General features: G+C 22.3%; 4 protein-coding genes across 7 annotated transcripts; 2 read left to right on the forward strand and 2 right to left on the reverse strand.

The window, feature by feature from the left end:
* Positions 1 to 983: 983 nt before the first annotated feature.
* Positions 984 to 6,510, reverse strand: LOC107998869 (histone-lysine N-methyltransferase eggless). Its single transcript, XM_017058389.3, has 14 exons — positions 6,223 to 6,510; positions 5,736 to 6,009; positions 5,522 to 5,651; positions 5,306 to 5,449; positions 4,864 to 5,228; positions 4,561 to 4,787; positions 3,450 to 3,858; positions 3,141 to 3,371; positions 2,711 to 3,055; positions 2,453 to 2,620; positions 2,082 to 2,390; positions 1,726 to 1,991; positions 1,333 to 1,660; positions 984 to 1,238 (listed from the first exon to the last, which is right to left on the reverse strand). The coding sequence occupies exons 2-14, from the start codon at positions 5,967 to 5,969 to the stop codon at positions 1,032 to 1,034; spliced, it is 3,363 nt and encodes a 1,120-aa protein (XP_016913878.1). The 5' UTR covers positions 5,970 to 6,009; positions 6,223 to 6,510; the 3' UTR covers positions 984 to 1,031.
* A 149-nt stretch (positions 6,511 to 6,659) lies between these two features.
* LOC107995541 (serine/threonine-protein kinase SIK3) lies at positions 6,660 to 15,849 on the reverse strand. 3 transcript variants are annotated; one of them, XM_062083392.1, is made up of 13 exons: positions 15,620 to 15,849; positions 14,585 to 14,881; positions 14,301 to 14,471; positions 14,025 to 14,148; positions 13,815 to 13,935; positions 13,486 to 13,720; positions 13,073 to 13,394; positions 12,875 to 13,008; positions 12,620 to 12,776; positions 11,891 to 12,028; positions 11,516 to 11,734; positions 11,205 to 11,398; positions 6,660 to 10,954 (listed from the first exon to the last, which is right to left on the reverse strand). In XM_062083392.1, exons 1-13 carry the CDS (start codon positions 15,770 to 15,772, stop codon positions 10,451 to 10,453), a joined length of 2,769 nt encoding a protein of 922 aa, XP_061939376.1. In that variant the 5' UTR covers positions 15,773 to 15,849; the 3' UTR covers positions 6,660 to 10,450. The 3 variants fall into 3 exon arrangements, with proteins under 3 accessions (XP_061939376.1, XP_061939375.1, XP_061939377.1); XM_062083391.1 differs by having other exon boundaries at positions 11,516 to 11,737; positions 15,620 to 15,847; XM_062083393.1 differs by lacking the exon at positions 11,891 to 12,028 and having other exon boundaries at positions 11,516 to 11,737; positions 15,620 to 15,848.
* Positions 15,850 to 16,227: 378 nt separating this feature from the next.
* On the forward strand, positions 16,228 to 18,513 carry LOC107995542 (zinc transporter ZIP9). The gene is made up of 5 exons (XM_017053125.3): positions 16,228 to 16,740; positions 16,886 to 17,012; positions 17,424 to 17,650; positions 17,752 to 17,886; positions 17,971 to 18,513. The coding sequence occupies exons 1-5, from the start codon at positions 16,645 to 16,647 to the stop codon at positions 18,220 to 18,222; spliced, it is 837 nt and encodes a 278-aa protein (XP_016908614.1). The 5' UTR covers positions 16,228 to 16,644; the 3' UTR covers positions 18,223 to 18,513.
* An 854-nt stretch (positions 18,514 to 19,367) lies between these two features.
* On the forward strand, positions 19,368 to 25,159 carry LOC107995497 (serine/threonine-protein kinase STK11). 2 transcript variants are annotated; one of them, XM_062083394.1, is made up of 6 exons: positions 19,368 to 19,827; positions 20,900 to 21,020; positions 21,447 to 21,632; positions 21,782 to 21,918; positions 22,067 to 22,410; positions 23,759 to 25,159. In XM_062083394.1, exons 1-6 carry the CDS (start codon positions 19,481 to 19,483, stop codon positions 23,917 to 23,919), a joined length of 1,296 nt encoding a protein of 431 aa, XP_061939378.1. In that variant the 5' UTR covers positions 19,368 to 19,480; the 3' UTR covers positions 23,920 to 25,159. The 2 variants fall into 2 exon arrangements, with proteins under 2 accessions (XP_061939378.1, XP_061939379.1); XM_062083395.1 differs by lacking the exon at positions 23,759 to 25,159 and adding an exon at positions 23,316 to 23,439.
* The last annotated feature ends 1,598 nt before the right edge of the window (positions 25,160 to 26,757 follow it).

Here is a 26,757-nt window from a genome sequence, read left to right on the forward strand (position 1 = left end):
ATATATAAATTTGGTGGAAACACTGTAATGATATGAACAACTTTTAGTATATTAGAAAACTTTTTTATTAAAATATAATAATTAATATTTAATATTAGAAAATTTTAGAAACAAATATGTTTTCATATGTTAAAAAATATAATAGAATATTTAAATTTCAAAAAAATAATGTTCTTATTTATCAGATAACTATTTAATAACTTAAAGATCACTTAATAATTCTTCAAATTCCCATTCTTTAAATAATCCTATCGAAAATTACTATTACATATATATGATATGAAAGATATCTATTAAACATATATACGAAAATAATGAATAATATTTAAAGAATTATAAATAACAATTATTAATATAAAAAAAATAGATCATGATTTAATAGCAAAATTTATAAAAATTTATAAACAGTATGAAAATTTTTCAACTAATTTATCTTTATGCATCAGCCACAAATTATTAAAAACAATTTATGTTGTAAATGTTATAAATAAATGTTTTTTTTATAACTGAATTTATATATTTGTCCATTCTAAAAAGAATTAATATTAGTAATTCATCATTTATGCGAATATTGCAAAAATTTCATTCAATATTTTTATTTTTCGTGTATTTTACATATAATATATTTTATATATAATTCTACAAAAGAAAAAAAAATAAAATTCTACGATAATAAATGAATCATAAATGCAATGAACTTATAATTTTAATTAATAATGTAAAATATATCACAATAATATATTAAATATTTTAAAATAAAACTTAAATAAGTATTAAAAATGAAATGTAATTTATTTTCTTTCTGTAGATTTTATTATATATATATTTAGACTTATTTTATTTTATATTATTAATAAATAATAAAATAAATTAAACAATCATTAAACGTATAATAAAATAATGTTTCTTTAAAAATAAATAAAATATATATTATATATTATATAATTTAAAATCACAAATTAAGAAAAAAGAAAACAAATTCATTTATTATATAATTAAATTTTATTAATTTTATATAAAATATTTATATATTATAAAAGTCGACCTCTACAATTAGATGCACCACACTTGCAAATGATAACTTTACCCGGTATGCTTCCAACGTCATAACTATAATTCCATGTTAATTCTTGACCTGCTCTTATATAATTTAAAGCAAAAAATGCTACCCATGGAAATCTTACATCATGTGTATCAACAAATACATTTTGCACAAAAACGTTTGGATCGCATGAATGCTAAAAAATTATCGATAATTATATTTTAAATTAATAGTAAAGATAAAAATATTATTTTTAAAAATATTCTTTTAAAAATTTCAATATATCTTACATTTAAGTAACGTCCGATATTTCCAGTTGTTTTTGCATCCATTATATAAACAGCCTCATCTTCTCCAAAGAAATCTCTTACTGATTTAAATTTAGGTCTTTCAATTTGTGTTGGTTCGACTGTTGGCTCAAATCTACTTGGTTCACGTCTACCACTTCTATTTTCTTCTTCATCACTTATAGTAATCGCGTCTTGATCGTTTGAACGATTTTCATTAATAGAAGTTTTCATAATGTTTTCGGAAATTTTAGTAGCACTTCCATCTTCGCTATTTTCTTCAGATCCATCTTGATTGATATCATCTCGTTTTCGCTTTCTTAGTCTTTTTCTATTATTATTTATTAATGTTAATATAAATTGTCATTTATTAAAAATTAATTACTTTTCACTTACCTAATAGAGGAGGGTTCTGTAGAATCAACATTAAAATTTACATATTTACTAATATTGAAATCTTCGTCGGAATCATTTGCATTTGCTTTAGAATTATCCTCATCATCACTCGTCATAGATTTTTTTTTATCTTCTGGAGTAGATAATGGCATTTCTGGCTCTAAAACATCACTTTCATAGCCTTCTTTAATACCTTCTACTACTTCCACATAATCCAATTCTGCTAAATATTCATCACCATAATTTTTACCACCTTCATTAGCTCCCTGATAATATGAAATAAGTTTAATTAAAAAGTTTAATTAATAATATAATTTGTATTACATGTAATTAATTTAACTATAATTTTTTTTTACCTGTTCAGTAAGTAATCTACCAGCATATATACAAATAAAAGATCCAAGAGGAATATCATTTAAACATCGTATACCCCAACCTCGAGGAGCTGTTTTGAACACTTGTAATTTTAATGTTAATGGATGTTGTACTACTCTATTCAAACAAGTTTTTACAGCACATTTACATCCAGAATTGCATTCATAAATTCCAGTAGTAACTGGTTCTGGTAAACGTTTATATACATAACCAACAGATGTATTTGGTACTCTTCCTCCGAGAGTAGCACCTTGTATCGTTAATTGCCAACATTGACATTTTGTTTTATCCTGTAAGATAATTTAATTAATGATTTCATAATTTTAAATTGTTTCATAAAAAAAAAAAATACTTGGCAATCGTCTTCACAATCGCAGCTACATAAGAAATTTGGATCTAAATTAAGATTAACTCCTTCTGTTGGTTCTCTTTGAGTGCTATATCTAATTGTATCTGGTTGAGTATGATCTAATTCATTAACACATGGTATTGGTACATTTTCTACACCATAACTAAGATCCTTAAAATTAAAAATAAAACAAATGAATTATAAAATATGAAATATTAATTAAATTTAATAATATTAAAAATTTAATAAAATTTTATTTACCTTTATATTAATAAAACATTTATCCAAGACAAATTCTGCTAAACAATGTACCCAATAATCAAAATCAAATAAATCGACTGACATTGGACTACCTGTTTTACGAAGATATTGATGTAATTCTTCCATGTTTCGTAATCTAATACCACATGGTGCTTGATATAACGTAATTTTTTTGCCTTTTGGATATTTACAAAGTTGTCTATTCCAACCACAAAGTAATGGTATTGAAAGAGGTGAATAACCTTTTAAATCATCAGGTGTAAAAGATATTCCTTGAACACACTGAGGACCACATTTATGTGGAACAAATTTTTTTGTTTGAATTTTATTCTGTGTTTGATAATACTAAAAAAATGAAATGATAAATTTTAAATCTTAAAATTTCAAATTTCTTCTTAGGAATTATAATTCATTTATTCAATGTACTTACAACTATACTATGAGAAGGTTTTGTTTCTGTTGTAGGTGTATATGGACTTGTATCTACAATATTTTGTTTTTTACTAGTACTTTTTCTAGCAACAGCACGTGACTGTTGTGGTGCACTTGTAATTGTATTTGTTATTTCGTTTACTGTATTTTGTTCTTTTTCTAATTGAGAAAGTCTTTCTTCTTCGGATTCTATATTAGATGTATATTCTACATATGGTAAATTATTTTTCTAAAATATCAATAAACTTTATTGTTATTATTAATCAATTATTTTATAAAAATAGAATAACTTAAATACTTCACATACATTAGAAACAGCAGGCAATCGATGACGACTAGGAGAATTGACAGATGCATGATGACCTTGTTGTCTAGCATTAGCTTTCAAAAGTTCGATATATAAAGGACCTAATCTAGCAGATCCTCTATAGATCCATTCTGTTCTTCCATCAGCGTCAAAATGCATTTGTACTAAACTTGCATCAACTTGAACAACTCTTGCAATCCACCATTTTCCATTCCATTCTGTTTTTACAACTTGTCCTGTTTGCAGTTTTACCATTGGTCTTTCAGGATATGTTTCAATATATTTTTTTACAAAATCACGAGATTCATTAGGTACATCTTCCCAAACTTTAGAGGAACTTTCTGCGACTAAATAAATATCTTTGTGCACAACATATTGAGCATATCCATCATCAAAGAATATCAAATATCTAAAAAAAAATAACAAATGTACTATTTTGTTATATTTATTATATATGTATATATATATATATATGTAGTATAAAATATAGTATAAAATATAAAAGCAGGAAAGTTTTACTTTCTTAAGTATAAAATGAAGATATATCTTTATGAAACAACATAAAAAAAAATTTTATTTTTTTATTTTTAAAGTTATTGTAATATATTTTCGCTATTTGCGTTAACTTAATCCATTTATAAAAAAAATTAACATTTTTTTCAAAACAATACTTATAAATCTAAACTTAATATTTAATGATTTTCATCTATTTTTGAAATTAAAAGAACACTTTTAAAAGACACATAAAAAAAAAAAGTGAAATTTATCATGAAGAAATAATTTTAAGACTTTTTAATAAACAGCTTATAAAAACTAGTGCAGCATTGAAAACATATTACAATAAACAATGAAAAAGTAAATATATAACTTTAAAAATAAAAAATAAAGGATTTTTTTTACGTTGTTTCATAAAAATATGTTCATTTTCTATTCAATTGAAGACAAAACTTTTTTGTTTAGCCTCGTATATACATATATTGTATAATACATTATTTAATATATTGTATATATTTATTACTTATTTATTTATATGTAAATACATATAAAACATACTTATATTCTATACTCTCTACTATATTCTATATTCTCTACTTATATATATAAAACATACCTATACTTATTTGTAGCTTTTGGCGGTTCAGCTATAACTCCACTATAAAAATTACTAGAAACATCTTTAAATATTGCAACTACTCGTGTACCAACTGGAATTATTACTTGACTAATTACAGTAGCTGCAATTTGCTTGCCAGAAACAGTCTTAATAACAGAATTATACTTCTTTTGTAATAACTTTACACGACAATGCAAAGGAGTCTTTATATGTACTGTTTGAACCTATTGATAAATAAAACTTTGAATAAATTAATTATTTATATTTTTAAACGAAATTCAAATAATAAAATTTACATACCTTTCCTTTAACCCATGGCATAAGTGGATGTTTCATAATATATACAATGCTATCTACATCTATTTGTGCTCTTACAATTGGACCAATTGGAGGTAAATCCAAAACTATAACTTGTCTATTATCTTGTTCAATTGGTAAAATCTCTGGTTGATTATCTTGTAATATTGAAGAAGGGGGAACTTTCACTTGTGTAACTTTTTTTGTTGCCACTAATGGATAAGAAATATTATCCAAATAGCCATCATCTATTTGAAGTTCTTGAAGCATTTGAATTTGTGGTCTAAATTCATCATATAAAGTATTACGTAATGTATCCATGGTACGCATTAAATTTTTCACTGTCTTATCCAAAATTTCATTTTGTTCTGTTTAAAAAAATTATATAATGTAATGTAAATGTAATAAATATATATAAAATATATTTTGCAAAATAATAATCTACCATCTATTTTATTCCATTGGTTCTTTAATATATTATGTGCTTGCTTAATTTGATAATCAACATCATATTTTTTAAAAATATCATTCAATGTGCTATCTAACATTTCTTCTATATCCATAAGCATATGTTCCGGCAAATATTTTTCTAAAATACAAATATATTTATCAACAATATTTGAAATACATGCAATGCATTATAATATAATTTTAATTTCACCTTCATCACATGTATCTTTCTTTTTATCATCATCTGAATCATCACTATCAGAAATTTCTACCTCCATTGTATGATCCGGAAATTCACATTTTAACAATGGCTTATGATCTACAAAAGCTGTGACTAATTGCTATAAAAATTAATATTTTGATACAAATATTAAAATTAATTTTCTACTTATAATTTATTAAAATAAATATTTTAAAATTCAAACCTTTTGATGTTCTAAAGCAGCATTAAAACATTGTCTACATATCATACGCATTTTCTTTTTTTCTGTGTTTACACCATAAAAAGCACATGCAAAAGAAGGTGCTAATTTCATATCAAATCCAGAAGAACATTGAAAATTTATACAATTAGTGTTGCAAATTTTTGAAGTTCTACTTTCTTTTTTTGTGTTATCTTCTAATGCTTCATCATCCGAAACAAGTTCAATAACTTCCATTTTGTGCAATATTAATTACAAATGTTATTATTTTGTATAACTAAAAAAAAAATAAATTTATAAGTAAAAACTATAAATATATAAAATATATAAATATATAAAAATAATATTTTAGTTTAGGTTAGATAATTAAAATATTTAGCTTATTAAAGGTTACATATATAAAATATAACTTGTCAAAATAATCTTATTAATAATAAATAAAAACAATTTTGGTAACTAATAAAATTATTTTTGATAAATATGTTTTTACCTAATAGTTGTTTTTAATTCTTAATTTAATTCATATAAAAATATATAAACATTTTATATTTTATAAATTCTACACATTTAATTTTTTTTTATACTTATTCATATCATAAGTGAATAAAAAATTTAAATAGTAATAAATAAAACGAACAACATTTTTTTTTTATTTACACTGAAATGATATGAAAGCCGGTTGAATTAATGCCACCATGATGCCACCTATTAAAATATTTATAGTGGGAAAAATTGTTCCATAATTTCAAACAGAAAAAAAATATTTATAATATATAATTTTAAATTTTTTTAAATATAATTAGAAATTTGAATTATATTTTAATTTAATTTAATAAATTGACAATTAAATTTTTTTATTTAAATGAATATTAAAACAATTCGCAAAATAGATTATTGTACGAGATAAAAAAAACTTAAAAATGCACATGTTTTGAATATTTCTTTTATTTTTATTTTATCATATTTATCAATCAATATGTATTGTATCTACCTAGCCATTAGTATATTTAAAAATCACAGTCTTAGTTGAAGAATTGACAGCAGAAAATACTATCTGTATCCTATCCATATAGCAAATATTTATAATGTACATAGTTTGCTTCTGCATACATACCATCGTATGTATCTTAAATGAATAATTATGTATATGTATTATGTACAATAAATTGGATTATGCTGATCTACACTTTCACTGTTGTGCGTAATTGATAATAATTTTGCCCATTTTCCATCAATATAAAATTTTTTCGTTTATACATTGTATTCTCAATTAAAAATATTGAAAATTTCAGCTAAAAGAATAAAAAATTTCTCATTAGATTGTTCAATGTTTTTATAATAGTTATTATATATATTTAAATTAATAGCAAAAAAAAAAATGAAATGATATAATTTATGAAACAAATTTTTAAATTTTAGTATTATATAAACAAAATTTACAAAATATATAATATATCATAATATATGATATTCTATATAAAAAATAACAACTGTTTTCGAAACATTACTGTAGATATTTACATGAAATTCTTTTGCAAATTAAAGTATATAGGATTCAACATTTAGAATTAAAAGAATTAGGAATGAATTTTAAGAGATGAAAGAAATGTCATTTTCATTTTTTTTAAATGAAATGACATATTAGTTATTTATTTATATTTATATTTATGTATCTATTATTGCATTTAATAATATTTACTTATTATTTATATTTTTTTATATTTCATAGATTAATTAAAAAATCATAATGAAAAAAATTATATATAAAAAAATGGAAAAAAAAATTTACGTCACATATATTCGACAGTTTAAATTTTTTTATCTACATTCTTTTACGTATTTTTCATTGCAAATCCTAAAAAAAATTAAATATCAAGTAAATATTATTATTATGTTTATATCAAGTAAATATATTATTATGTTTGATAATATAAAATACAAACATAATGTATAATAAATAATGATTCAAATTAAATTAAAAAAAATTAAATTAAAAACAAAAATACCATTCGAGTTAAAAAGAAGACGGTATCTTTTCTATCTTCCGAGACTTGTCTTTATAATTTTTTTTATCCTAAATAAATAATTATTTTTTTGTATACTATTTAATTTGCAAAAAATATCATATCGATATTTGTAATACTTTCGGAAAGTATTGTCATATTTTATGCAGAATATACTATACAAAATAAAATTTGCATTCTAATATTATAATAAAAAATAATTCACAAGGAAGACTTAAATATACACAAAATAGTCAAAATATAGAAGTAAAAACATTATTTGGCAAGAAATATTTTGTTGAAATAATTATTGCTTTAAAATATGTTTTTATATAAATGTTAAGAATTTAGAACATAGAATTTTTGAATTAAATTCTACTTAAATTAAGTAGAAATAGATATTTTTAGACATCTAATATTTAATATATTAAGAATTGTCCAGAAGGCTTTGTCAGCAATGATTTATAATGAAATATACCACTTATATTAATATAAAATTGATACTGCATATTGGATTTTCAACTTATTAAGATATATTAAAATATTTAATGGTACATTCATTATAAATCTAATATATATAGTGCACATATACAAGGTTTTTACTTTGATTAGAATATAAAAAAAAATGTTTAAATGATATAATATAATACATTATTAATTACTTGATGGAAATTGGGCATTACATAATATTAAGGGCTATTCTTATTTGATTAACTAATGAAATAATTTATCCATATAATTTAAAAACATGTATGCATATAATGTTTATGTAAATTTGATTAATATGAAAACATTCTTTGTCATTCTATTTTCAAACTATTATATAAATATGTAAGACTACGTATTTTTTATAGAAAATTTTATAATGAAACATATTGTAATAATAATTATATATTAACGAATATTTTAAGAACATTAAAGTATTAAAAGTTATCTCAAATAGAATAGCCTGTATGATGTACACTTTAGAAATCTCTAAATAGTACGCATCATATATTTACATTAATTTTTGTTATTTACAGAAACACAGAAGTATTATTACTTCTAATAGATGTAAGTTGATCCATGATTTAAAATGAAATATTCAAATAAAAATGTATTAGTATATGAAGCACGTTTTATGATTTTACTTACAAAATACAACTTGTATTTAATTATTTGCTGAATGATATATTATAAAATAATTGTAAAAAATTTGAACGATTATATAGATAAGCAATACTATTAGAACTAATAAAAAATATAAATATATAAACAATATTAAACCAAAGTATTTTGTATGATAAAAAGAAAATAAGCATATATTTAATAATGAAAAAAAATATGTTTACACAAGTTGTATTCTGTAAAAATATTCATTGTAGCTTGTACACAAGAAATATATATTTGCATATTATCTTTTGTTTAAGTCATAATTTAGAAAAATATTTTGTTAAACGACTTAAATCTTATTTTTCATATATGACACTAATATAATGTCTTTTATCTAATCATTGCAACATAATAAAATAATGTGCCTACATAGTTACAATTGCATTAAGTAGAAATTATTATGAATTTTTATCTTCCTTTTGTTTTTAAAATAAGAATAAAAGATTTTTTCAAAAATATAAAAGTAATTCAATTCTTTGGTTACACAAGGAGAGTTAGGTTGTATACTTTCCTTTTTAAATGGCAATAATTAAATAATTAATTAACATAACTATTAGAAAGTATACTTTGTAACGATGCTTTACTATTTTTTAAAAATTACTAATTTTTAATTACATTATCATTGAAATATCATGGATTTAAAAATTTTATGTATTATATATGATTTAAAAAAAAAAAAAGATATACAATCATAACTCAGTCTGTGTAGCTTTTAGACTACAAACCACAATAATTATATTTGCACTATACAAAAGAATATATATGTTTTTACTTATTAAAATTAAATTATCTAACAGAATGGTATTTGTACCAAAAACAAGAAGGGAATTCTTCTAGTCCTAATAATATTAAAGAAAAAAGAAAATTACAGTACTATAAAATGAATATCTACAAATATGAAATACACATTATGAAATTAAAATTGCAATGGTAATCGATTAAATATAGTAAATTTCATATAAAACATTTCCATTACATTAGAAAGACATATATATCGTGAAAATGCTTACATTTTGCCATCTAATTCGGTACAAAAGACGCTTTTTTTTTATCTAAGCTAAAAAGGGCACCTGATGATAATTTGAACAGTAAAATATGAATTTACTACCTACAATCTTCTAATATGAAGACAAATATTCTACAAAAAGGAATGATGTGTGATGTACATTAACGATTAAAGTTTCATGAAAAACGTTCAGATTTGTTAATACTTAGATTATTTAAAAATAGCAGAACATCGTCTTATTTGCACAAAAGCATGTATATTTGTACACCTTTTAAAGTCATTATTAAGACTTTAAAAAATTGTTTTTGTTCTAGCTTTATATTATGCACAAGTTTTTTTTCAATTTTATAAGTCAGAACGAAAAAAACAAAAAAAAAAAAAAAAATATCGAGAAATGTAGCACACTGAATGTTACATGAATGTATCAATGTAAAGAATGGTATGCTTAAAGTACCGCTCGTATTATGCAGCATGCATGTGCAATACTGTAATGAGTGGTGTATGTGGCACCAGGAATGTAATGTAACGAAAAACATTATATTATGTGCTGGTTTTCGTCAAACAGTAATACACGAGATCAGCTGCTGACAAAGTTGACTGTATTGTAATTGGTCCCCACTAATTCTTCGCATTTTAATGCCTTTTACTTCCTTTTCTTCGGATTCACATACTCTAAGTTCAATTTGAACACCACCTGGATATTCTAAACTAAGCCCACCACCTTTTACTTCTTCTCTAGAGAAGATAAATCCTTTTGGAGGGGCTCTTGCGTCTATAATTTGTTTTACACGGCCTAATATAGCTTCGGAATTTAATCTACTCGATTCATCTGATAATGTAACTTCAACTTCTGTAGGTATTGACGTATTCAATGGCCTACCAATACCACGTGTGATACTAGGTCTTGATGGATCACATGGTTCAGAAATGATGAAGCTGGGAAGAGGATTGTAATGAGGTAACGTGTCTTCGAGTGAATCAGGCGATGGAGATGGTGAAGGTGAACAACTAATAAGTGTTACTTGTCCTCCAAGATCAGTTACAGATATTTGAGGCGGTACCTAAAACAAATAAATATACTATATATTATAGCATTTTATATGTATATATATATGTGTATATATAATATGTATATATAATATTATATTATAATATAATATTATAATTGTTATATGATTAATAATATATTATATAAAATTACTATGTAAATTACTATATAAAATTAATCATTTTAACAATAATATTTTTAATATAGAAAATTATTAAATAATAAATCAATATAATAATAAAATTGATGTTTAAATTATTTACTCTTGGTATTTCCACAGGATGTTCTTCTTGAATCATATCTAATGCTGGACTGTTACTAGGTGAATAACTAACTGGTGTGGTAGCTGGTGATCTATGATGCCTTAATGGACTCAAATCTAATGGCGTTGCTGGGGGTTGTGTTGGAGTACCATGAACTATACTACCTTGTACTGCTGTTGTTAAACCACTTAAACCTATTAATGAAATCATACTATATTATATTATAATTTTTAAAAAATTATATATATATATATATATATATATATATATATATATATATAATATATATTATATTACAAAATGAGAAGTACCTTGTGTGATTGCTGCTACTCCTCTTTCATGCACAGGAGATCCAGGAATACTTGCAGGACTATGCGATGGAGATGCTAACCTTTGTAATTGTTGATATTCTTGTTGAAGTGCCTGAATTCCAGGTCCAGGTGGACCCGAACCTTCGGATGCTCTCCGAACAGGTGAATATCTTTCTGTAGAAACATGAGTGCTTGGTTCCTTGTATGAATCTCTATTACCTACTAAAAGCAAAAAAAAAAAAATATATATATATATTATTTAAATATTATAAATATAAATTATATATTTATGCATATGTATAACTATATTAATAAAGATATACAATAATTTAACTTTCTATTTGTACAAAATCCAAAGAACCACACAAAAATTACCAGTGCTAGTATGATACAATGAAGTCTTCCTATGGTGTGGAAGTGTAGATCCTCTAAGATGTGTTGGTAATAGTCGTGATGGGAGGTAAGCTCTATTCATCCTAGCTTCCACTTCCATTACCATTTCCGGATTTATAACTACATGCATATTACCAACCAACGAGGCATGGTAGTGCAGTGGATACAAAAAAACCATGCAAAATCAAAAATAAAATCAAATGAAATACTATAAAAAATACATTGCAAATGAAGTGCACATGTGTATTGTGTATAAATTTAAAATATAACTATTATTCAAATATATTTACATATAGCATGAAATAATATTATATATATTAATATTATAATAATATATAATGATAATACTAATATTGTATAATACTATAATATTAATTATTAAGTATTATACAATTCTTATAATATTTATAATATAAATATTTTAATATTAAATATTGACAAATTTCGTCTCTTAGAAACATTTATCATGCAATATTTCACTATTTAAAAACGAAAAAGAAAAAAAACATACCAATATGCAAATATTGCAAAAGCAAAAATATAAACAAGGCACAATAATACTTACAGCTTACAAATGAAGAAATATGATAAGCTTTTAAACTAATTAATATAGCAAATCATTATAATCAACTTTCATTGAAATAAAATATATTGTAATAAAGTGCATTGATTATGTGCACACGAATACCTGAAAGGCATAATCCACAGTACCTGGTCTTTGCATGACGGCAGTAAGACCACTTCGTCTTCTTCTATCACTACCTCCACTTCCACTTCCAGTATTATTATTTGTATCACTATTGCCACTATTAACTCCTACATTTAATGACTGAGCACATGGTACAAGAGTTGGACTTCCACTTTGCATCTGAATAGAATATAAACAAATTAATTGTATTTCTAATTAACTATTTTATAAATATTTAATAATTTATGTAATATATATGTATTATATATTTTTCTTACAGGTTGCAAATGTTCTCTACTGCCAGGTTGACTCCATCCTCCATCTTCAGCACCACCAGAATTACTACCATGTTGCTGATAGAAGACATGAAGATTAGCTCCACCATCTGAAGCTCTTCTTCCAAAACTCCCAGCTGTAATTAATTAAATATTGTTATTAAAAAACAAAATAATTCATTAAAATAATATATTACTTACTTGCACCCATCACAGGAGGAGGTTTTAACAAATGTTGATCTTTGATTTGAAAGTTTTGAGGAGGTTGATGTTGAACCAAAGGAAGATTTAAGGGCAAATTTGTGTGAGGTAACACTTGAGGATCAGTATTATTACATTGTAATATAGGAAGCAGTCGCAATGCTGGATCGCCTGATGTGTGATTATAGCTATAAGGATATGATTGTGGCTGATGTGCAGTATCACCAGGTCCAACTGTGTGTCTTCTAGTTGTATGATAAGGTGTGCCAGGTGTAAGTTGCATTCCACTTCTTTCTTCTGTTTCTGCTTCTGTATCACCAAACTTTTCAAAAAGAAATAAAAGAATATAATTTTGAAGAATATTTATTTATTATTATTATTTAAAGAGAAAAAATAAAAGAAAATTAATATACCTTTTCTAGTTGATGTGCTCCATCAGGGGCATAATCTCCTGGTATACTTTGAATACTAGGTAAATTAGGCATTGGTTCTAACCGATCAACAAGAAGATTATATATTGCTGACACATGATCAAATGCATTTCCTTGAACTGCTTTTAATAATGTTTCTGCACTAAGACCTGGTAATCTTAACATATTTTCTATTACTACCTGATTTATTTGAAGTGGCACATTTTCAGGATTACACCTAAAGTATATATAATGTATAATGAAATACTCATAGAATCTTTCCCATATATTTATTATAAATATAATTCATATTATTAATATTTGTACATTACCCTCCTGGTTCAGGTTCTGTTACACCATCTCCACCCATCCAAGAATGTGCTAAAATTTGTGAGATACTTAAACGTCGTTCTGGTTCTACTACTAACATATGTCTAATTAATTTTTCACATTCTACAAAAAATTAATATATTAGTAAAATATACATATAAATATAATGACATATGATAAATTAAAAATATATAAATTTTTATATTTTTTACCTGCAGACATAAAAAATGGTATTCTAAATTTCCCTGAGATTACTACAGAACGTAATAATTGCATTGTAGGTCCATCAAATGGTAATGCACCACAAACTAATACATACAAAACAACACCTAGACTCTAAAAAAATAAATATATTTTAATCATGTTTCATGTTTTATTATTAATATTTTTGCATAATTTATTATTTTAATAATAATAATATCCCCATTTATCATATTTATATCCATATATTATATAATACATACATATATTATAAGTTAATCACATACCCATACATCAGCTCTTGGACCATCATAGTGTTTTCCTTCAAAAATTTCTGGAGCAGCATATGGTGGTGAACCACACCAAGTGTTAAGTGGAACACCTGGAGTATATTCATTACTAAATCCAAAGTCTGCAAGTTTTATATTATTGTCTGCATCAAGTAATAAATTCTCAGCCTGGAATAATAATATATATAATTATTTATAATATATAAATGTTAACCATTTTATTTTTTTAATTTTTCATAAATTTTTTAAATATTAAAAAAATACATTTTAGATAATTAAACCTTAAGATCTCGATGAACAACTCTCTGTTGGTGAAGATAACGAACAGCAAGAACAATTTGACGGAAAATTCTTCTTGCTTCTGGTTCTGGCATTCTCCCATTTCGTACAAGATGATCAAATATTTCTCCTCCAGGAGCATATTCAGTAACTAAATATATCATTTTCTCTGTTTCCATTACTTGATATAGTCTTATAATATGTGGATGCCTTAATCGTTTCATTATATGTACTTCACGAAAAATTTTGGCTAGATTTTCTTCATTTAATTTTGTTTTATCTATTATTTTAATAGCAACCTAAAAAAAATATATTTATTACAAATTTATATTTTTTAAGAAATATATATTAAATTAAATTGGATTATTAAAAAATAACACTTAATGTATGTTTCACATAATTAATTTTTTATCTTAAAGAACTTCAAGTATATTATAAACATAATAATATATATTATTTGTGAATAAAAAATATTTATAAATTTTTCAAAATACACTAAATGATCACTAAAAAAAAGTTATATTTTTTTCATATAATTTGTATTTTATTATAAAAATAAATTCCATAATATCAAAAAACTAAAAACATCAATTTTTAATATTATATTTATTTGATTTAATTTCTGTATAAAAATAAAAAAACATACAAAAAGAAAAAAACAAAGAAAAATAAATGTAAAAAAAAAATACTATATGTAGATAGAAATTCATTTAATAAATTTTTATGAATATTAATAAAAATATTTTTATTTTGAAATGATATTAAATCTATTATCATTAATAATAATTTGAAAAATTATTGTAATGAACATATTTCAATCGATGTAATAGTATCTGTTGGTAACATCGGTCCATGAAACATTCTTTGAAGTTATAAATTTTCTTCATATGATGACATATGATACATTATTATTTTATAAAAAGCTTTTATAATGTATAAAATATGATATAATTTATATGTCCACGTTGTTATTCAAAGATATAACGACAAAATGACGGTTTCATGTTTGTGAGAAAAATACTTTAACAATGCCTTACCTTCGATTTAGTTACAACATGAGTGGCCATTTTAACAACGGCAAAATTTCCCTTGCCAATAGTTTTTTCCAATTCGTAATAACCGACACGAATAAGTTTGTTGACAGAAAATTCCTGCGAAACCTCATTGTGCGACGTCGTCGCGGATGCCATTTTTTAATCACTTGTCTCACTCAACTCGTTACCAATCACTTACTGCTTAGTACATTAATATTTCCGCTAGAGGTGCCACAATTCATCGACATCTCTGCCATCTAGTAAAATAATTTAAATTAAAAAATTAAAAGAAATTAACTGTTATTATAAAAAAATTATAATAAAAATTCCGAAAATAATGTTTGAAATTATTAATAGTATAAAATAAACAAAATCTACAAAAAAAATGCATTAATTCTCTTTAATTATTGATTAAACATTGTTTGTTTACCTTTTTATACAATCACGAGATAAATCTTTATACGCCATCTGTACAAATAAATATTACCCATGAAAATTAGTGTATATAGATTTGAGTTCATTGATCTTTTTCGCTTAAATTTCAAAAGCATAGAACATATCATTCTTAGAGTGTATTCATTTATACCATCATTAAATGAATGAAACATGAAAACTATAACTTGTTTCTTAAATAAATCAATAATTTTCTTATTAAAAAATATTTACTTTTAAATAATTTTTTATATTGATAAAAATATTCATATTATTTTTTTTATGGAGGAAATCAATGAACTTTCATTATGATATATTTTTTTACATATATAATTTTTTTCCTTTTATGTCATAATATTAGGTTGCTGTCATATTATTGCTATACTCACAGTATTCACCGCGAAATTGCTACGTAGACGAAAACAGATTGTTGAACATTATCAGAAAGTGCATTCTAGTTAAAATGCAATAATAAAAAAATTGAATTGTTTCAATAAATATAATATAACTGATTATTTAATATTAAATAACAATGAGAAAATAATACTTGAACAAAGTGAATACTTTTTATTTATTTAAAAAACACATCTCAAAAAATGGAAGAAAGTACAGTTTTATGGATGCTTTCACTGGTAATGTTAATTGGTTCCTGTATAACTGGATCTTTACCATTAGTCATGAATTTATCTGAGGTAATCTCCTTTTCATTTGACGATAGATGAAAAGACAATTTTTTTATCTATCATTTTCTATGATTGTCATATACTTAAACTACTGATTACAGATTCTACAAAGAACTCCATGATCATGAACATCATGAACCTTTAATCTTTCTAGGATAAATTACAACTGGTTTCAATACTTGGTGCTGGACTTCTTGTAGGCACTGCACTAGCTGTAATTATACCTGAAGGTATAAGAGCATTGTTTACTGGTGGAAGTAATAATGATCAAGGAGTTTATAGTTAGTATTTTATAATAATATATTATTTCATAACTGCACAGTTGTTTAAATTTATGTAATTCAATTATATTTTTAAATTGCTATGAACTTTTTATTTTACATTTAAAACAAATTTTTTTGGATTTTATTATTTTAAAATACATAAATGAATTTTTCATTTAATTTGTTAAACAAATATTTATTATTATTATAAAATTAGTGTAAAATTTGATAAATACATTAATAAGATTAATGAATTAAAAAAATATATATATTTGTCATATTTGAGTTTTATTATGATATTATGAGACAATCTTTATATATATCAATTTTAGTAATAAAATTAATATTTAAAATAAAATATTTAAAAAATATTTAATTTAATTTGATTTTATTTAAATATGATTTAATATTTTTGATTTTTGTTTTTAGGTGATCCTCATTCTTTAATAGGCATTAGTTTAATACTTGGTTTTGTATTTATGTTACTGATTGATCAGTGTTCAGCTAGAAGAAGTGGAGTGAGAGAAAGGAGTGTTACTGCTACTTTAGGTCTTGTAGTTCATGCAGCTGCTGATGGAGTGGCATTAGGAGCTGCTGCAACTACATCACAAGCTGATGTAGAATTAATTGTTTTTTTAGCAATAATGTTACATAAAGTAAGTAATATAAATTGATTAAAATAAGTCATTTAGTATCTAAAAATAAGAATGTCACAAAGATTTAAATTTAAATGAATAAATCAAAAAAATTTTCACAGGCACCTGCAGCATTTGGTCTAGTATCATTTTTATTACATGAAGGAGTAGATAGAAAAAAAATTGGTAGACATCTTTTAGTATTTTCTTTAGCTGCTCCTTGTCTTGCTCTTGTAACATATTTTGGTATTGGAAAGGTAAATTATTTCAAAATTAAATAAATTAATGAAATATTTCTTAATTTGTAAGTATTAATATAAAATTAATATATTTTTTTATAGGAAGGAAAAGAAACACTTAGTAGTGTAAATGCAACTGGAGTAGCAATGTTATTTAGTGCAGGTACATTTTTATATGTTGCAACTGTACATGTTTTACCAGAACTAATGACAAGAACTAATAGCAACTATACTCATCTACCAAGTGCCGAAAATGCTGCAGTATCATCTTCTGGACTCAAAGTTAAAGAAATATTAGTTCTAGTATTAGGCTCTTTTTTACCTGCATTAATTACAACTGGACATCATCATTGACAAAATGTCATACAGAAAATATACCTGTTTTTTTACTATGTGTAATTTAAAATGTCCCTTTCATTAAAGAGTATAATATTTTAATATATTCCATGATTTTTTTTTTATAAAATCATGAAATAACAATTAAAAAATTTATCAATTATGATATCTGTTTTAAGAGATATACTTTTATGTACTGTAAATAATTATAGAAAGAGCATATCACAATTATTATATATTTGTATAAATTTAATGATAAAAACGTGATATAAAGTTATATAATATAATGCAAAAAACATTGTATTCTAATAAGTTTTTATTCTTCAATGAAATTTCGTAATATATTATTTATAGATAAATTTTTAATATTAAAAATAAATTAAACATTCTTTTTTTATTATTACTATTTCATATTGTTTCATATTATATATATTTCTTCTTCTTCTAAATTTCTTTAAACATCATAGAAAATAAACATAAAAGAAAAAAAATATTTTATATCTTATGATAATTTAAAAAAGACTTCATATTGTAATTTAATAGTACCTGATTGGATAATATAATATGATACAATTTGAATATAAACCTAATGGTATTAAAATTAATAGATTTTATTTTATTTACTAAAATTTATATTTTTAATTCTTGTATATGAAAGAAATTATAAAATTTTTACATAAAATTATTTGATTTTTATAAAAATACATTTTTATGTAACTATATTTTATTTTATAAACAAAGATTTAAATAATAAGATTTAAATAATTGATAAATAATAAGATTAAATAATAATAAGATTTAAATAATTAAGAAATAAAATTTTATTTATTATTTACATTTGTATATATAAAATTATTTATAAAAATATAATAATTTTTAATAAATATAATATCAATATGAGGATATATTTTTTGTATGAGAAATTTCTTTTGACTAATGTAATTAATATTATTAAAATAAACTAAAATATATTTAATTTTTTCTTAAAATATAACTAAGAAAGAAAAATAAATCTAAATAATTATAAAAAAAATTATTTTTTTTAAATTATAAAAAATTCGATAGATGAATCTAACGAAATTTTTTGAATTTAAGCGCTAATATAGTTGGTATGTGTGTGTATACGTTCAGGAATTGAAATGATGATCGTGTCTTTTATTATCACAAGCCATGGTAGAATATACAGCTGTAATTCACAACAATGGTGGTGCCGGTCGTGTTTTAGGTTAAAGTTGTGTGGTTTTCAGTAATTTTAGTCCAATTAGTATTGTAAAAAATGGACAATAGAATCACAATATGTGACCCAGATGAAGAAGAAATTAATAATGAAATATTTCGGGATATTGAACCACCAGTCACGTGGATCAACGATGATCCGACCTATGATTTGGATGAGATCAACATGTTCTTCCATAGGGTGGATTCAGATCAGATTATATATGAAGAAAAAAAGAAGAAATGTAAATTTATCGGTAAATATGTTATGGGTGATGTTCTTGGTGAAGGTAGTTACGGAAAGGTGAAAGAAGTGCTGGACTCAGAGACACTTTGTCGAAGAGCCGTGAAAATCTTAAAAAGGAAGAAACTTCGTAGAATCCCAAATGGAGAGCTTAACGTTCAACGGTACGATAAATAAATTTTAATTTTTAATTTTTTTTATATTTTTATATTTTTTATTTATTAGATAAAGTAGACGAGATCTTTCTATATATTCTTACTTTATTTATCACATAATTTATGTTATATTAATATTACTATACCCAAACAAAGAAAAAAATTATTCTTATAGTATTTATATTAATCCAATAAAAATGAAAATAATAATAGTATTATTTAGATAGATGATATAAGAGGAAAATAAAAGATAATTCTATAAATAAAAATAAGTTAAAAAAAATTTTTTTTCGTTTAAGACTTTATTTTCAAATAAATCAAATTTAAACAATTTTTAAATACAAATGAATTTAATTAATTTCTAACTGAATATTATGCAAATTATTGATAAAAGCTTATTGTCTATATATATATAAAAACAAAAAAATATAAAATATGATTTCATTATTTAAAGTTAAATCCTCATTTTTTAAAAAATTAAAATTTATATAATTATATAGTTATATAATTTATATAGTTATGAAGAAATAATAAGATATTCACATAATTGATGAATTTTCAATTTAAATTATTTCAAAATCTAGTTTTTAAATGAATTAATTTTATTTTACATTTTTTTTATTTTCTTTATTTTCTTATTATATATAACAACTTTTTATTAATTTAGCTTTATCTATTTAATTAGAAATTAATCATATTCATGTATATTTAATAAATTTTCAAATTCGATTTTTTCAAAAATAAAATCTTAGATAAAAAAATATTTTTTTCAACTCATTTTTCATATAGATTTATGCTATACTTATTTATATAAATTCATCTTGAGATATCTTATATATACAACATAAATAAACATCTACATAATTAAAATGTGAAAATATTTTTATTATTTTATAATTATTTATTAAAAATCAAAATTATTTAAATATAAAATTTGATTTTTCTCTTTATAATGTACATAACATTAAAAAAAAAAAGAAAAAATAAGTTATATGGATTTATAAAAGTAAAATTTTTTTTATGTCATATATTTAATTACTTTCTAGAATTCTAAATGCTATTTATTCACATTCATTAACAGGGAGATAAGACTATTAAGGATATTAAAACATAAGAATGTAATTAACCTTGTAGATGTTTTATATAATGATGAAAAGGAGAAGATGTACCTAGTTATGGAATTTTGTGTATGTGGATTACAGGTAAAGTTTAAAAACCTTACATGGTTTATTTTAGAATGTGTTATACACATATATCTTTAAATAAATTGATATTTGATCATGTTTAAAGTTTCAGATACAATGTGTGCAATATATATGTAATAATTAATTCAACATTTCTAAATATTTATTTTTTAATAAAATTTATAAACTCATCTTTTCTCATAATAATATTTAAAAGTGATTTATCTTACATATTTAATATAAGAGTAAAAAAAATAGTTTTAAAAATATAAAAAAAAACGTTAATATTTTAATTTAATTATTTTCATACAATATGCTTTTTATAATTTAACATAACAATTTCATGTACTTTATAAGAATCTATTTTTATGCAAATTTTACAAATAATGAAAACCTGCATGAAATTAACAACAATTAGATTTCTATTTATTAGATTTTTTGCAGGATATGTTGGGAAGTACACCTCTCAAGAAACTTCCAATTTGGCAAGCACATGACTATTTCTGTCAGTTATTGGATGGTTTGGAATACCTCTACAGTAAAGGGATAGTACATAAAGATATAAAACCAGGGAATTTATTATTAGCTTTAGATGGTACCTTGAAGATTAGCGATTTTGGAGTTGCAGAGGTACATATATATGATAATTAATGAATTTTTTTATTTTATTTAATTATAATATAATTTTTTAAGTTAAATATTTAAAATTATCAAATTATTAAAGTTATATTAATGAAAAAAATTATAAAAAATTCTATAATTTTTAATATACTTATTAGGCATTAGACATGTTTTCTGAAGATGATACATGTAAAATGGGACAAGGTTCACCAGCATTTCAGCCTCCTGAAATTGCAAATGGCTGTGAAACATTTTCTGGTTTTAAAGTAGACATATGGAGCAGTGGAGTTACATTGTAAGTCTTTTCTTATCTTTTCTTATAAATTAATTTTATTTTTATAATTTAAAAAATTATTATAAAAAATTTATTTTACAAATTGAATTTTAATCATCATAAAATAAAAATTTTATGTATTTTTAATAAAATTATAAATATTTCACAGATACAATATAACTACAGGTCAATATCCTTTTCAAGGCGATAATATTTATAAATTATATGAAAATATTGGAAAAGGTGAATACTCTATACCTGAAGAAGTTGAAGAACCTTTAAAATCTCTTATACAAGGAATGTTACAAAAAGATGCAGATAAAAGGTTTACTTTGCAACAAGTTAAAAAACATCCATGGACTATATGCAGGCATCCTAAAACACAAGAAGAAGTACCCATACCTCCTCTTAAAGGGCATAAATGGCATAGTATGACCGTACTACCGTACCTGATGGAGTATCATTACGGAAGTGACGACAATCCTATGTATTATACTGAACATCAACTAAATGGTATGTTTGTTTTTATATTACTTTGCATTATATTATGTGTTATTATATTTATGTATTAAAGCTTAAATTTTTGTTGCTATAATATTTATATTAATTTGTATATTCGCACTTAACAGAAAGGTAAGATAAACTTGCATGCACAAAAACACTAATTAAAAAAATATAAAAATATAAATAAATCATATATTATTTGTGGCTTAATATAAAGGATCTTAATGTATTTGTCAAAATATTTTTGAAGAATTGATTCTAAAGGATAAAGCAAGTACATAAATTGATATAAATAAATATTGAAATTTATTTTTTAAATTATAAGAAAATAAATTACATTAGATAAACAAAACAGATAGAATAAGACAGTGATATAACAGAAATAAAGTCTCATTCTATTTTTATTTCATTCATTGACGCAAATTTAAATTGCTTGTAAGTTAATAAATTAATTTACATTTATATTTTTATGTATCAATTTTTGTATTTCTTTTTTGACTCTAAAATCAACTCTTCAAAGATATTCTATGAATATATTAATATTCTATATTATAGCTCAGAAGCAGTATTTTTAAAGTGGTTTGATAATTACATTATTTTGCAACTAAATTAATAATCTTATATATTAAAATCATTTTATAATTGTATTTTAATAAAATTAGCATTAATATTTATATTTTATTTATTTATAAAAATTAAATTACATAATTTATATAAATTATTTTAAGTAAAGATAATAAAAATTATTATTAAAAATTTGTTAAATATGTTTAAAAAACTTTCTTTTTTTATATATTATTAGAAAAAAGATATTATTGGAGAAAAAATATATTATATTATTTATATTACAGTATAAATTTAATTATAATTAAAGTAAATAAACACTTGAATAAAATACAGCTTTTGCTTTTCAGATTCTAAACGGAATAGTGAACAATCTTTTTCAAATCGACTACTAGTATTCTTATCAAAGACATGCACCATTCTGTAACAATGACACGTTTATATCTACCTGATGTTGCGAGCTGACAAAAACGGGTACTCTCTATATAGTGTATACCCAGTTTTACCTTTCTCCTTCCTTCCTTTCTACATTTTATAACACACATCTAAATTTATATTAATTATGGTATTGAAATTTTTAACTCATTAATATTTAGAATAGCCCTCTGTTATTAGCTTCTGCAATGTGTCATGCATATTTTAAATTATGTGTAGTAATATTATTGCAAAAACAATCTTGTTTTTTATATTGCACAATAGATTATAAAGTTATATTATTTATACATAAAATAGAATTAACCCTTATAATATAAATTTATAAACAGATTTTAAATAAATTCATTTTTTTGTTCAGAAGAAAAACGGCTTCAAGAAATGGACAAAATTAGTGAAGACCAAAAAACTACTTGGAATAGTCACAACAACAAACAAAATTCACATCAGAGTAAACGGAGATGGCGCAAACCAATTTCATGTATTAATGTTAAGAAATTTCCATCTTGTAAGCCATCGTGATTTAACTCATTGTCATACTTATTTTTTATCATACATTTTACTGACTATGTCAGGTATAAAGTTTCTCTGCAACGGAGATGACTGAAAATTTAATAAATATTAAAATATGCTAGAATAACTATCTAGCTACAGCTCGAATTGAGTATAAATTTAAACTAATTCAAAAACATTAAATGTAAACATTTGTGATATTAATATTAAATAGTCGTAGTAGATAATTCATTATGATTTATTAATTATGAAGTTAATAACTTGACATCCAAATAAAGTGATTTTCTTTCACGTGCCATAATGAAGTTACAATTATTAAGGTATATGTTATTAAGTGTTCTTTTTGTATAACTTTTTTCTTTTCTTTCTTTTCTATCAACTTAAATGATAAAAAGATTGAAAAAGTAATACAAAAAATCATCAAATTATTTTGAATTCTATTTTTTAATCATCATGCTTTGCTCTATTACTCTTGTTTTATGAATTAGAAAAAAACGTGTTACTTTGAACAAAATTTATGTGAGCTATTTTACTAATTTTGACACTAAAATTTGACATTTAAAATTTATATTTTTTATTCCTTTAAAGCAAAAACTTTTGTTTATTATTTTGTTTTGTTAAACAGATTTATTTATATAATACATTAACAAACTATTTCTAAAACAAAAACTTTATGGTTGATGTTATGATGGAGGATAAAATAATTCAAACATGCAAATATATAAACGTATAAACAGAAACATATTAAATATGTCACAAATATTATTTTAGATTGACAAAAAACTTTCCTCCAATATATGTACATGTTAAAAATATTTTATATATAATTGTTATTTTAGAAAATATCTGTGTTTGTAGACTGCATATATATGATAGTATTATCATCGTAAGATGACTTGTAAACACTTAATGCAATTCTTGTAACATGACTTAATATAAAACAAACATCGATTCTTCTATATACAAGAATATTGAGAATTGTTTCACATATAAATACTTATAATAGATATTATCAAAGCGTACTTGAATATCATTAAGGATAAATACAATGTATTGTTGATCTGTATGTTTACTTTTAAATTTCATATTAAATGTTCCGTATTCATGCTTTAATATTACACCAAATATTGTTAAAATTGGGTGTGATAAATTTAGCATGTAATAAATCTTTATACAGGAGCACATTATACACATACATATTTCAAGTATGAATTGTAAATCTATCAATTAAAAGATATAACCAATTCAAGACATATGTATCTATTATATATCTAATATGCTTCCACAAAAGAATAATTTATTTCATAAAAGATATATTAACAAAAATTTTGTCACATTAATAAAAAATATTTTTTTTAAATAAGCAAAAATCAATAATATTGATGTTTTTTTAAATATCATCTGCGCAATTTATACAAAGATAAAATCATAATGAATTGTTATCTATCATGTAAATTTGAAGTTACAGAGAGAATATGAATATAAATTGTCCTCTCTCTCATTATCTTTCCTTGATGGAATTAAGGTGCCTAAATACTGCCAAGTACTGAAAGCACATAAAAATAATTATATCTTTTGTGATTGTACATATTATAAACAAGAAAAAATTATATGTAATTATATTTAGTTACATGAAGAATGAACAAAGATGATAATTAAGAAGTAGAAGTTTATATCAAATTTGTGATAATGTAATTTTGTTTTCTTGTTTAAACATTTTTTTTATTGTAAAATTTATTATATGTTATTTTGAAAAAGCATACGGGATATTAAATAAGAAATATATAATAATAACAACTTTATGGTGAAATAGGAAATATTCACTAATAACATCAAGTTAACTATTTTGTTAATTAACTTTGATTATTTCGTTATTTTATTTGTATCTTTCAAATTTAGAAATATGCAAAATAAAATTAACAAAATTAGTAAATCTAATATATAAAAATATATACAAAAAAAATATGTGCGTAATATTTTTATATATCATAAGTATATTGTGTTCCTCAAATTTATTATTTTTTCACGAATATATATATATATCTAAATTAAAATTATTATATTTTACTACTACAATTTAAAATTTTTTTGCTTAATGTTGATTCGAAATATTAAAAGAAAAGAAAAGAAAATTATTCAAAATAATATAATAATTATTATAAAATATATTATAAAATTCAAACTATTAAAAATAATTTTTAGAACAAATATAATTTATTATTATTTATCATTTTAAATTGTTAATATTTTTTATAATAAATAAGTGGAATTCAAATAAAATAAAAATTTAAATTACAATAATAAAAATATGACATACGCACAGTGGAATAAAATTGATAAAAAGTCTAAATTGCATTATTATAATTAAATATATTCTGTATATTTAAAAATTTATCTGTATAATAATTAAAAATTGCACAGAATTATATATATTAATGTAATTAGCTTGTAATTTTAAATTGTAATATAATCGCATTTGTATTAAAATGATGTGAAAACAAAATAACAGTAATATCAAATAAGCAAATTGTATGCTTCATTTTTAATATTAAGTTAAGTAAATGTTATATAATAATTGTAGAAAATAATTTTTTTATTATAATATTCTAGATTTTATTTAATTTTTATACATATTGCTTACAATCATAAGTTCATATTATAATATATATATATATATATAAATGTAGAGATATTATTATTATAGTAATGTTCTAAAAATTTCATTTGCTAGAAATGATTCATATAATTAATATATAATTTATATTTATAAAATTATATATTTATATAATTTATAGAAAAATTAATATAGAAAAATTAAATTTATAATTTATAGAATTTATAGTATTT

Source organism: Apis cerana, linkage group LG12 (assembly GCF_029169275.1).
Source record: "Apis cerana isolate GH-2021 linkage group LG12, AcerK_1.0, whole genome shotgun sequence".
Taxonomy (NCBI): domain Eukaryota; kingdom Metazoa; phylum Arthropoda; class Insecta; order Hymenoptera; family Apidae; genus Apis; species Apis cerana.

Coding starts and splice junctions, on each gene's coding strand:
- LOC107998869 (XM_017058389.3), bottom strand. CDS start 5,969: ATGGAAGTTATTGAACTTGTTTCGGATGATGAAGCATTAGAAGATAAC. Junction 3,859..4,560: donor AAAGCTACAAATAAGTATAG/GTATGTTTTATA, acceptor ATTTTTTTTTAG/ATATTTGATATTCTTTGATG. Junction 1,661..1,725: donor ACAGAACCCTCCTCTATTAG/GTAAGTGAAAAG, acceptor AAATAATAATAG/AAAAAGACTAAGAAAGCGAA.
- LOC107995541 (XM_062083391.1), bottom strand. CDS start 15,772: ATGGCATCCGCGACGACGTCGCACAATGAGGTTTCGCAGGAATTTTCT. Junction 13,721..13,814: donor ACAGAACCTGAACCAGGAGG/GTAATGTACAAA, acceptor TATATACTTTAG/GTGTAATCCTGAAAATGTGC. Junction 11,399..11,515: donor AGTAGCAGCAATCACACAAG/GTACTTCTCATT, acceptor TTTCATTAATAG/GTTTAAGTGGTTTAACAACA.
- LOC107995542 (XM_017053125.3), top strand. CDS start 16,645: ATGGAAGAAAGTACAGTTTTATGGATGCTTTCACTGGTAATGTTAATT. Junction 16,741..16,885: donor TAGTCATGAATTTATCTGAG/GTAATCTCCTTT, acceptor TAATCTTTCTAG/GATAAATTACAACTGGTTTC. Junction 17,651..17,751: donor TAGCAATAATGTTACATAAA/GTAAGTAATATA, acceptor AAATTTTCACAG/GCACCTGCAGCATTTGGTCT.
- LOC107995497 (XM_062083394.1), top strand. CDS start 19,481: ATGGACAATAGAATCACAATATGTGACCCAGATGAAGAAGAAATTAAT. Junction 19,828..20,899: donor GGAGAGCTTAACGTTCAACG/GTACGATAAATA, acceptor ATTCATTAACAG/GGAGATAAGACTATTAAGGA. Junction 21,633..21,781: donor GCGATTTTGGAGTTGCAGAG/GTACATATATAT, acceptor TATACTTATTAG/GCATTAGACATGTTTTCTGA.